The 10988-nt window shown below is 22.9% G+C and overlaps 4 protein-coding genes across 4 annotated transcripts; 1 reads left to right on the top strand and 3 right to left on the bottom strand. All coding sequences in view use genetic code 6, as the record gives it.

The window, feature by feature from the left end:
* Nucleotides 1–522: 522 nt before the first annotated feature.
* TTHERM_00825560 (zinc finger, C2H2 type family protein) lies at nucleotides 523–1323 on the bottom strand (the record flags this gene model as incomplete). The annotated part of the gene is made up of 1 exon (XM_001031424.3): nucleotides 523–1323. One exon carries the CDS (start codon nucleotides 1321–1323, stop codon nucleotides 523–525), a length of 801 nt encoding a protein of 266 aa, XP_001031424.1.
* A 1006-nt stretch (nucleotides 1324–2329) lies between these two features.
* Nucleotides 2330–5341, bottom strand: TTHERM_00825550 (hypothetical protein; the record flags this gene model as incomplete). Its single annotated transcript, XM_001031423.2, has 1 exon — nucleotides 2330–5341. One exon carries the CDS (start codon nucleotides 5339–5341, stop codon nucleotides 2330–2332), a length of 3012 nt encoding a protein of 1003 aa, XP_001031423.2.
* An 854-nt stretch (nucleotides 5342–6195) lies between these two features.
* On the bottom strand, nucleotides 6196–7704 carry TTHERM_00825540 (fructose-1,6-bisphosphatase; the record flags this gene model as incomplete). Its single annotated transcript, XM_001031422.3, has 7 exons — nucleotides 6196–6370; nucleotides 6655–6728; nucleotides 6787–6971; nucleotides 7032–7153; nucleotides 7209–7327; nucleotides 7382–7521; nucleotides 7593–7704. 7 exons carry the CDS (start codon nucleotides 7702–7704, stop codon nucleotides 6196–6198), a joined length of 927 nt encoding a protein of 308 aa, XP_001031422.2.
* Nucleotides 7705–8253: 549 nt separating this feature from the next.
* Nucleotides 8254–9708, top strand: TTHERM_00825530 (AAA family ATPase; the record flags this gene model as incomplete). Its single annotated transcript, XM_001031421.3, has 2 exons — nucleotides 8254–9194; nucleotides 9258–9708. The coding sequence occupies 2 exons, from the start codon at nucleotides 8254–8256 to the stop codon at nucleotides 9706–9708; spliced, it is 1392 nt and encodes a 463-aa protein (XP_001031421.1).
* Between the last annotated feature and the right edge of the window lie 1280 nt (nucleotides 9709–10988).

The following is a 10988-nucleotide window of genomic DNA, read 5'->3' as shown; positions in this document are numbered from 1 at the left end:
AAGTAAAATTTGTTTTAAAAAATAAATTCATTTGAATTATAAAAATTTTTCATTATTTATTTGTTAATTCGTTTATTTGTTTATTTGATAAATTTAAAGTTAATTTTAAAAATATTATTATTTTATCAACTTTAATTTTTTTTATATTGAGAAATATTTTATTTTAGTCTTTAAGAGGATTGAGTTTTGTAATAAATACTTGATGATTTATTTAATGATTTAAAATTGATGAAATTTAATTTAAACAAAAATAATGCAAAATATAATAGGAAAAGTGCAAGAAAAATAAAAATATAAAACAATTGAATGATATTTTTTTTATAATTTTAAAATATGAAAATAATCTATTACAATAAAATATTTTATGTGGAATAATTGAATAGCTACACCTAATTATTTTCAAAAAACCTTAATGAAAGAATGAACGAATGCCTACCATATATTACAAATCTACAAGATAAATATTATTACTTTGAGTATTCATTATATAAAAAATATTCAAATAGCAGTTTATGTATCTCATCATTTGAATAATCCTGCTATATTTTTAGAGAGCTTTTAGAAGAACTATTCACGTGTTCCTTCAGGAATAGATTTAAGCTGTCTGAAAAGTAAATTTGCATTATCTTTGTAATATAAACTAATATTTTATTCAATGTCGTCTTTAAATGTTGAGCGATTAGCATGAGTTTATGATAATTAAATTATCTTATCAAATAGATAACACATCTCCATTGAAAAGTCTTAACTGATTGGTTTTAAAAGCTCTTTAATGATAATAAAGAAGTCTCTATAGTGCTTTTTTGAAGATTCATTAAAAATTTCATCAATATCTTAACCTGAATTTCTCAATTCTTATAAATCCATTTTTGGTGGCCAAACGTTCTAGTATGCTTGCCAGCTTATCCAAATATACGATAGATTTTCTGTAGATCCTCTTTCCAAAAATTCTTCGTTTACTTAAGTTATATCTTCCTTTTCACTTCTTATAAATTGCCAAATACTATCATTGGTTGCTGCTAGTTCCTTTATTTCTTTAAACAAATCAAGGAATTAAACCTAACAAAATAAGTTAAGGGTATCAGGATTTATATCGACAATTGGCACATCTGATGCTATTTCACGATTTCTATTCAACTTTGGTTTTAACTCAGGAACTACTGTTTTTAAACCAACTTTACGCTCATGTTTAAGCTTAATGTGTGTATATAGGGAAGGATATCTAGCATATTTTTTACCGCATGCTTCACATTCAAATTCTTTATCAGCTGCATCAATACTACCTCTTGTAGATAAATTTCCACGCTTTCTCTTTTCTGTCATTTTGATATAGATCCTCTAATTTGCTTCTTTTAAATAATCTTTATAACTCCCTGTTTATTTATAAATGTTAGTCTATAAAAAATTAGTATTTTAATTATAATTAATATATATATATATATATTTATGAGTTTTTTCTTTTTATTAAGACTGATTAATAAAATTCTGAAGATATTTTTTAGGTTTTCTATTCTCACAAAATAAATGCATTGATTTAGATAAACTGATTGATCAAATAAATATTAATACAAATTTCTTGTTTAAAAAGTGAAAATCTCCCACCTTTGGTGAATTTTAAATTTCATTTCAGTAGAGCCAAAAACTATTATTAATGTATTCTAGATATAATTTTTGATATTCTTTTAAGCCATCCTTACTTAAAACGCTAATTACGAAGTTTTTATTTATTTTATTATTTTATATATGTTTCCAAAAGTTTTATCAATAAATCTAGTTGCTAAAAAATTCTAAAATTTTTATTAATTTTAATTTAGTTTAGCAATTTTTTTCATAAAATAAAATAAAATATATTTGATAAAAAAATTAAAGCACATATTTTATTGGGTTTTATATTTAATTAATTGATGAGATAAAAACAAATTTATCTGTTTATAAAAAAGATATCTAAAAATATAATTAATTTTTTTGATAAAGATTTATAAGATTACTTACAGATTAATATAAAATTAGTTTTAATTTTAGTTTATCTACAATATTTATATATTAAAAGCTATAATGTATCAAATTATTTATTTATAATATTAATTATATTAGATTTAATTATTTTTTTGATCAAAATATACATTTTTAAAAAATAAAAATTTAATTAGTTCATGGATACTTAGACTTGTAATTATTTTTTTCATTGTTAAAGCAGAACAATATACTACTAATTCAATTATTTTAAGCTAAATTCCAATCTTATTTATTATTCTCATCCTTTTTTTGAAAAAATAAAATAAAATATCTTTCTTTTAAAAAATAATAAATGTTTTTTCTTTTTATTATTTCACTAGTTTGAATTTGTTAAGTTTTCTATTTATATGATGTCTGTGTCGTTTTAGTTATTGAAAGTTAGGCTTCCTTACTATTATTATTTCTATAATTGAATGGAGAGATCTGTATTTGCATTCAGGTCATGTGGAATAGTTTAAAGACTAGACATTCCTTTAAAAATTTAATACTTTTAATTGTAATTATTTTCATTTTAAGGTATTTATTTATTTTTTAATGTATGAATATGATTTCTGCATGTTAAAGATATTCCGTTTCGATTTAATCTTAATGGCATACATGTTTCTGTTATAACTTTTTTGTGTAGAAGCTTAGATAGACTTCTTTGCTTTTGATCAATCATATCAATTTAATTTTAACATCTTTCTTAAGGATTGAATCCATTTGTTTAATTTATTTATGGTTTATAAGAAAATCTGTTTGAAAAAGAATAACTCTTAGCTCCTAATGGTTTTATTTATTTGGTTAGATTGGTTGTGTCATTTTCTTCCGTTTATTCTCTTAAAGAAGAATTTAAGTTTTTACCTGTTTCAGGCTTGTTGATTATCAAATCAAAATCACCATTGCTCTCTTTTTAAAAAATAATATTTTGAGGAGAGCACATCTTAATTGGGGATCTTGAAGGAGAATCAGTAGTACTTGGCTTTTGCTTCTAAAATAATTTTTATAATTTTGTAATAACATTTTTATCCATGTTTATTACTTCATCCTCTTTCATAGTTTAAATTGTCATACAGTTCTAATTGAGTGTTGGTGAAACATGAAAGTTGCTTTTTGTAGTAACGATTTTGTCAATAAACTCCTTTCTTTTATTCAAAGAAGCTGCTTGTAAATTTTTCTACTTTTTAAGTTAAAGTGAGTGTTTAATGCTTTCAGTTTCTGCTTTTACATCTAAATAATTATAGCGAGATGAAGCTTAATTCTATAAAAGCTATTGTTAAAATTAACTTTGATTCACTAACTGTATCTATGATAATTAAGTTTAGTTAATCAGCATATCTGAAAAAGTATTTAAGGATCTTTTTCTTTTTTACCAAATCAACTTTGTTGTTTCTTCTCTTTAAGCTGGTTTTATATTCTTTTCGCTTACAATTTAGTATTACTTTATATTTTCTTAGAGCTATTACTAATTTTTTCTAGAGTTGAAACCAAACGAAGTATCAAAATCATGAGACTATTCAAACATTTAATTTATTGAAACCTTTGAATATCTGTTTTACAAGTTTATCATATTTTCTTAAGTATTAGATCTTTATATTTTACGCTTGAATTGCATTCTTTATGCTTCTTGTTATGCCTCTATCACTTTATCTTAATTAATTTTTATGTTATTGTGCTGTGTTTATTTTTATTCTATCTATTCAACAAGAGAATCTTACAAATTTTATTTCTTTGAGTCAATATCTCCTAGAATTTTAGAATATTTTTACATTGCAATGACAGATGATGGTGAAGTTGAAGAAAAATGCTGATCTATCTATTCGGTAAATTATTATATTGAAGGAGATGATTAATTGTTAGAACCAAGAAGAAAAGAAGAAATTGCATGAGCTTATTAAAAATTTAAAGGGCTTTCATTACTCTCCATTTTTTACATAACTTTTATCAATTTAGAATCTTCTTTTTATTTCTCTTGTTATTTCTTTTAGAGATCCATTTTTTTTATAATATTCCCAAAAATTTCTGATTAACTACTTTGATATGGCTTGCTGATAGGCTGATATTTGCCACGCATACTTAATTTACTTTAGTTTCTAAATGTTTAAACAGATTACTAAGCGTATGTAGAAGTACTTGTATCATTGTTCAACTAAAGAGTTTCAGTTTACTTTGATTAATTAAGCTAAAATTAGCTATTTTAATTGAAAGCGCTATCTTCTTATAATTGTTGTTTTGTATTCTACTAAATAGATGTCAAATTTGCTAAGCTATTTGATTTGTTATGATTGACCATTTTTAGTCTTAAAGATTTTTTATTATTCTATTCATTTTCGAATGTATTTTGCAATTTTATTGACTAAAAAACTTAATACTTTTAAAAATTTACTTTATTTGACAAATTTTTTTACTAATTTGAAATAAGTCCTTCAGTTTATTAATTTGTAAATTGCATTTCTTTGTTAGAAGAATTGTTGTTACTCATTTTACTTTTTAAGTGAATTTTGCCTTCTTGCCTATTTGATAATATAGGACTATTGTTTTAATTATCACTAATTATATTTTATAAGGAATAATTATTCAGTTGAGGCTGAGAATTTGCCTAAGTTATAATTAAAGATTGATTTACAGATTAAATATCAACTAGTGATTAAGGAATATTATTTATTTTATGGTTATTTTTTGTTATCAATTCTTATTATTAGTCAATACTACTGTTTGTATTCTTTTAAATTTAATTAATTTACAGAAGCAGAGTTGGAGAATTAAATCTATTATTATCTGGAGAGAAGGAATAGTTACTACTGTTTTAAAGTTAAAGCTTTGCTTGGTTATTTTGTATCTAATCTTACCCATTTTCTCTGCTAGCTATAGTATTTAATATAGATTCCAAAGACTTAAATCTCCTATTGGATTTGCTCATTATTGAGTGATCTACATTTTTGATCGTGGTTGTAGCAACAACAATTCCCTTATTGTTAATATTAGAAACTATTTAATTTAAGTTATTTTTTTCTAAATCTATTTCAGGTGCTTGCTATTGCAATTGTCTTTACAGCTTCTTGTAATGTAAATTAGACTCCATTATTTTCTAAATATTTTAATATCTAAGCTAAGGCTGCGATGATAGTCTAATTTTTTTTTGTTCCTCATGCATGTTACGCATCGCTTCAAAAAAATTATTCCATTATTTACTATTGCAAGATAAAGCTTTTCTTTATTTTCTCGGAGGTATTTTAAATGATTAAACGTCTTTACTCCTACTTTCTTGATTTAAATTTGTATCAAACATGTTTAATTTTAAATTCTCTTTAATGTTTGTAGATATTTATTGATGATTTAACCTCATTAAAAGAAATTCTAAAATATTTTTATAGGTTTCTTTACAAAAATCTCCCTAACTTTTGAAAGGCTGTTCTCTAATTATTGGATACGTTAGATTGTGGTAAACTACTTTAAAATAGCTTCTATTCTTAACAATTTAAGTTTAAAACAACAGCTTCTTTGTTATTAAATATTTTAATTTATAAATGATAGGTAAATCTAACTTGATGCTGGCTAGCTTGTTAAGAATTTTTTTAGAGTAATAAAGGTAGGTTAGGGTATTTTTACTCTAAAAATTAATTAAATTAATTAATTGATTTATTAATTGAATGAATGATTTTTTTTTGGTTATTATGATATTTAAATAATTTTTTTAGCTGATTCAAACAGATGCGTTTAAAATACAAGTTTATTAATTGATCAAATTACTAATTTCGAAGTACTATAAAAAAATATAATCATAGAGCTTTCTTTTTTTTTTGGTGAACATTACTTTTAATGTTAGCTAATAATATTCTTATTCTAAACGCAAATATTAATTACTACTAGATTAGAACAAAATTCAATAAATTTATATGATGCATTTGATAATATTTTTATCTTATTTTATTCTCTATTTATATCTATTAATTACAGAGCAATACTTATTATTTTACATATAAGGTGTTGAAATAAATGATAAATTATTAAGTTTTCTTAATCTAATGAAAATATATAACCATAAAACCAAATAATATTATGAATAAAAAACTTGTTAAAAATACAATTAAATTATCAGTAAAAAAATAAAAATGTAAAAAAATATCTAACATTTATGGTTGACATTATTTGAAATAATGCAGATAATTAATATTTTAAGATAATTTATTTTATTTATTTTCAAGAATTTAAGGTTGATAAAATTTTATCAACTTCTTCTGTACTTCCAACAATAATTCCTGAGCGTTGATCGTAAGATGTAACTTCCAATTCCATTAGTGAATTTTTTCCATCACTGCTTTTACCTTTTGCCATTTCAACAAGATGTGCCAATGGAGCAACTTCATATAATACTCTTTAAGAAATAACATTTAAAATAAGAAAAAAATAACAGATAAAAACTTAAATTAGCTATTGAATTCTAAATAATTATAACAGACAGATAGAAAATTAAAAAGACGTTATTGAATTATAATAATTAGAAAGATTGTAAGAAATACTTACACAAAATATTTGTAAAATGTACTTTCTATAACTAAAATTTATTCAAAATTATTAATTAAAACAATAACTTTAATGTATTTTTGAGATTAAAAAAAGTATTTATTATTAAATAAAGTAAGATAAAAAAAATAATACCTTAATTTGACAGCGTGGCTTTTTGAGGAAATAGTAGTAAAAATACCAGAGCCTTTAATGAAAATCTAATAAATCTATTTATAAAAAACTTGTTAATTTTCTTTTAAATTAGTTATCATTTGTAAAATATACATCAGGAACCATACCGCCTGTATATCTTAAAGTATATCCTTAATCAATCCAGTTATTAATGCATTATCTATAGTTAGGATTTTCACTTGCAGCCCTTAAATTTCCTGGAGCAAATAACTTTCCTTAAGGTTTAATAACAATGTTAGGCAATGATAAAATCCATTCAACTTGCTTTTATTTATTCACTTAATTAAATTTAATTTGATTACTTATGTAAGTCTATTTAGAAAATTTTTTTTAATTACATGTTAAAGAATATTCATTCACTGTTTTAGTTTTTTCGTTATATATCACAGCTGTAGTTCTAGGACCATACATGCAACATCCAGATGCAATTAAATCTTTTGTCTTGTGACCTATCAAAACCCTAAGTTGTAAATAAATTTTAAGATAATAAGCAATATCTTTGAATATAAATTTACTTCTCATCATTTTTCCATATACCAAAAATTGTTCCTACTGTCCAATTGCAACCAATAATTGAGCTTCCATCTAATGGATCAAATGTAACAATATATTTATTTCCTCCTAATTCTACAAGCTAAATATTTTATGCGATATGTTGAAGTTTACTATTATAAAATTTAAAACATACCTTTGGTTGTTCCTCGCTTAAACCATATGCAACTTCTCCAGTTTTTTTCAAATGATTGAAAATAATTTCATCGCTTTTTGTATCACATTCGAGTTAAATATCTCCAAATGCGTTTTATGAGCCAGCTTCCTTTCTTCCACCTTTATGTAATATATATATATATATATGTATATCATTAGCTTAAGAAATCTAAATAATTAAAGAGAAATACAGGCATGGAATCTAAGAAGGTCAGCAAGCTCAATAAAAGAGTCAAGGAGAGCAATGTATATTTTCTAAAGACTCTCGCAGTCTGAAAAAACTAGATGAGTATGAGTTTCCATTTTAGTTTAAAGATTTTTAAAATGATAATTTTGATGAAATTTCTTTAATAATATCAATTGTTAAATTTAGTAATTATTGGATAACCAAAATATATCAAAAATTAACTTGATGCGTATTAAAAATATCTTTTATTTTTTAACATTCGCAAATAAAAAAGACTAATTTTTTAAAGCTTAATATCAGCTTATTTATTTATAATAAAATAGAATAAATTTTAAGCCTACAAAATTTCTTTTACTTAATAGATTTTTCAAATTACAAATATATAAAATATTTATATTTTTTTAAAATTGGATTTTTTCAAGACACATTAAAATTAAATTCTAGCTATTATTTATTTATTTTTTCATCCATCCCTCCATCTGATGCAACCAATTTTTAATTTGAAAAAAAGAGCTGAATAAATAATTTATGTCTTAATCTAAAAAAAGATATTTAATTGATTCTTGCTTTAATTACTTTGATAATATAAATAACTTTAATTGTCAATCAAAATATCAAATTTAAACAATCTACTTTAATAGTAAGACTCATTTAAAGCAAAAATAATGAGTGGGTTATCTGATGACTTTTAAAAGTCCTGCGTTCAGAGATAACCATAAGTGTCTTTGATATCAAATTTACTAGATAGTGATAGTGATATGATTATTTATGGTATTTCAGGATCTGGAAAAACTACTCTTATTCGTGATTTACTTTAAGAAAAGTAGATCAATTATGTAAAAATAAATTGTATTTAATGCTAAACTAAGAAAACTGTAATTTAAGCATTAATATCTTCTTTAGAAGCTAAATTTAATTATAAGTTAAAACAAACTACAAAAACAAGCTAATTAATTCATAGAATAAACCAGCTTCATGAATTCACTAAATAATAAGAGCTAGATGAGAATTCATAACAGTATTTTTCTTTTGAAGATCATCATTTCTACTTATGGCTGGATAATATTGAAAAGTTGTCAATAACACCTAAATTCTTTTCATAATTAATCAGTATAAAAAACATTTTAAAGATAAATTTTTGTATTATATTTTCTGGAATTACTTTCTAAGATCAAGCAATCCTCGAAAATAGCGAAATAGATTTACTGCCTGCTATTACTCTATAGCCAATCGACATTAAAAATTTGAAGAATGTAATTAAAATAAACCTACAAAATAAGCTTTTAGACTAAGAAAAAAAATGTTTTGAAGTCTTTGGTGATAAATTTATTAATGATATGGTATAAAACTTTAATATTATTATAAAAAACGCTACAACAATGTGCAGTATCTGCCTTAAACTTTTCAAATTTCTTATCAATAGTTATGATAGAAAAGAAAATCCTTAGATAAAAGATTTTGTTCACCTTATTAAAGAAGATAATTTCGTGTATGCTAGAAAACTAATACTTTAAGATCCATACCTAAATGAAGGAGATACCAAAGAATTCATAGAAAAAATAACCAATAATAAATCTATTAGGTCTGAGTCATTTTCATTAATCAGGTAATCCATTTTATATTTTTATTTATTTTATTCTTAATATAAAATTATCTATTTATTATAAAGCCCTATCTAAATAGCCAAACTACCATTTTACTCCTCTATGATTCTATTAGCGTGCTGGATTGGAAATAGAAATCCTGAAAGTACTGATAAAAAGCTTTTTAAAGATTATAAAGGTAGATAGTATAAAGGAAAGTAAGAAGGTACATTATAGTTTTTAAAACCTATAAAAATTGACCGTATGATAGCTTTAGCTTAATGTCTTATCAGTTAAAGTGAGTTTATAAAGAACTATAGCTTGAATAGATAGAGTGAATTGAATTTGTATGATTAGTCAGTTGACTTTTATTCTTAAATAGCATCATTAATAGAAATGAAATATATTACATTAGATTCAAGCGAAGCTTCTTTAGCTAAAGCTTAATACATATCTACTTTAGACGAATAATTTATTTTATCAATAGCTCATTAAAACAAAATTAAACTCTATGACTTCCTTTACAAGAAAGAATGATTTATTTATGAAAGTTAAAATTAACTCTATTCATGTATATATTTCTTAAATTATTTATTGTATATAGAATTAAATGAAAGTAACCATACAAAAATACTTTATATAAATATTCTTTAATTAATTTTAAGAACTTATACATTTTTATGTATCTTTTCATAATTGGGAATTAATGGCAATAAATTAAAAAATAAATCATTTTTTAAGCAAGGTTTTACAATAAAAATATTTTATTTTATTTTATTTAGATGAAATTTTAGAATTTTTTAATTTAATTAAGTAAATCCTTGTTTTTTTTTTCAATTATAGTTTCGAGGAGTTTTAAAAGATTTTATAGCTTAGCTATATGCATCAGGCTAGCTTTTTTTATAATCTACTTTTTATCCAGCATAAGAGCTTATCAGTTTTGTTTAACCTCCTACCGAGATTGATAAATCACTGAAATTTTATGCTTTAAAATTACATATTCCATCACGTGTAGTTTTAATAACTGAATCTATGTTTTGAGTAGCAATCTTCAAGTCTTCTAAGTTTTTTTCAATTTGTTTTTCAGATTTATAAAGCTTTTCAATATTTGCTTTTTATTTACTTTAAAACTTTTTTTTAATTTTCTCAATCGTTTGTAATTTTTTGATTGAAGAAGTGGCCTGTGCTTTTTCTAAATGAACACCTATCTTGTTTTTTTATTCTTGGAGTTTGGTTAAAAAAAATTCTTTGTTTGTTAAAAATTATTATTCTTCTGTTTTTCTCCAAAATTTAATTTAATTTAATACTTTATCTCCTTCATTACCATTAATTCTTCCATACCTTGATAGAATTTATCTGACTATTGGTACTTCTTCATAGTCTCCTATTTTTTCATTACAATTCATATTTATATTTTCTGAAGAGACTAGGTTTTCATTTGATTCTACTTCTTTTAAAAACTCTTCAGAAGTTTGACTTTTTTATTTACTTAAATCTTCAGTTTAAATTTTGTAGGATTAATTCAAAAATTATCTAGGACTTTAAACCAGATTCATAAAAAAGGATTATCTCTTAGAAGAATTAAAAGATTTGCTTTATTCTTGACCTTAATAGGAGTATTTTCTGTGACCTTATCTTGGAGATGAAAGAGGAATAAAAGAGCTATTACTTTAATTTTTTACTAAATTGTTATTTTTTAAAGGTATAGTCAAATTTTTTTCTTCTTTATTTTATTTTTAATTTATTTCTCTAAAATACTATTTTTACTTTAGTTTGCATTGCTTTAAAACGGTTAAATACTTATTCATCATTTATTT

The sequence above is a fragment of the Tetrahymena thermophila genome (genome assembly GCF_000189635.1).
Source record: "Tetrahymena thermophila SB210 genomic scaffold scf_8254440, whole genome shotgun sequence".
NCBI lineage: Eukaryota > Ciliophora > Oligohymenophorea > Hymenostomatida > Tetrahymenidae > Tetrahymena > Tetrahymena thermophila.
Note: the sequence above shows the minus strand (reverse complement) of the source record. Positions and strands in the feature narration are given on the sequence as shown.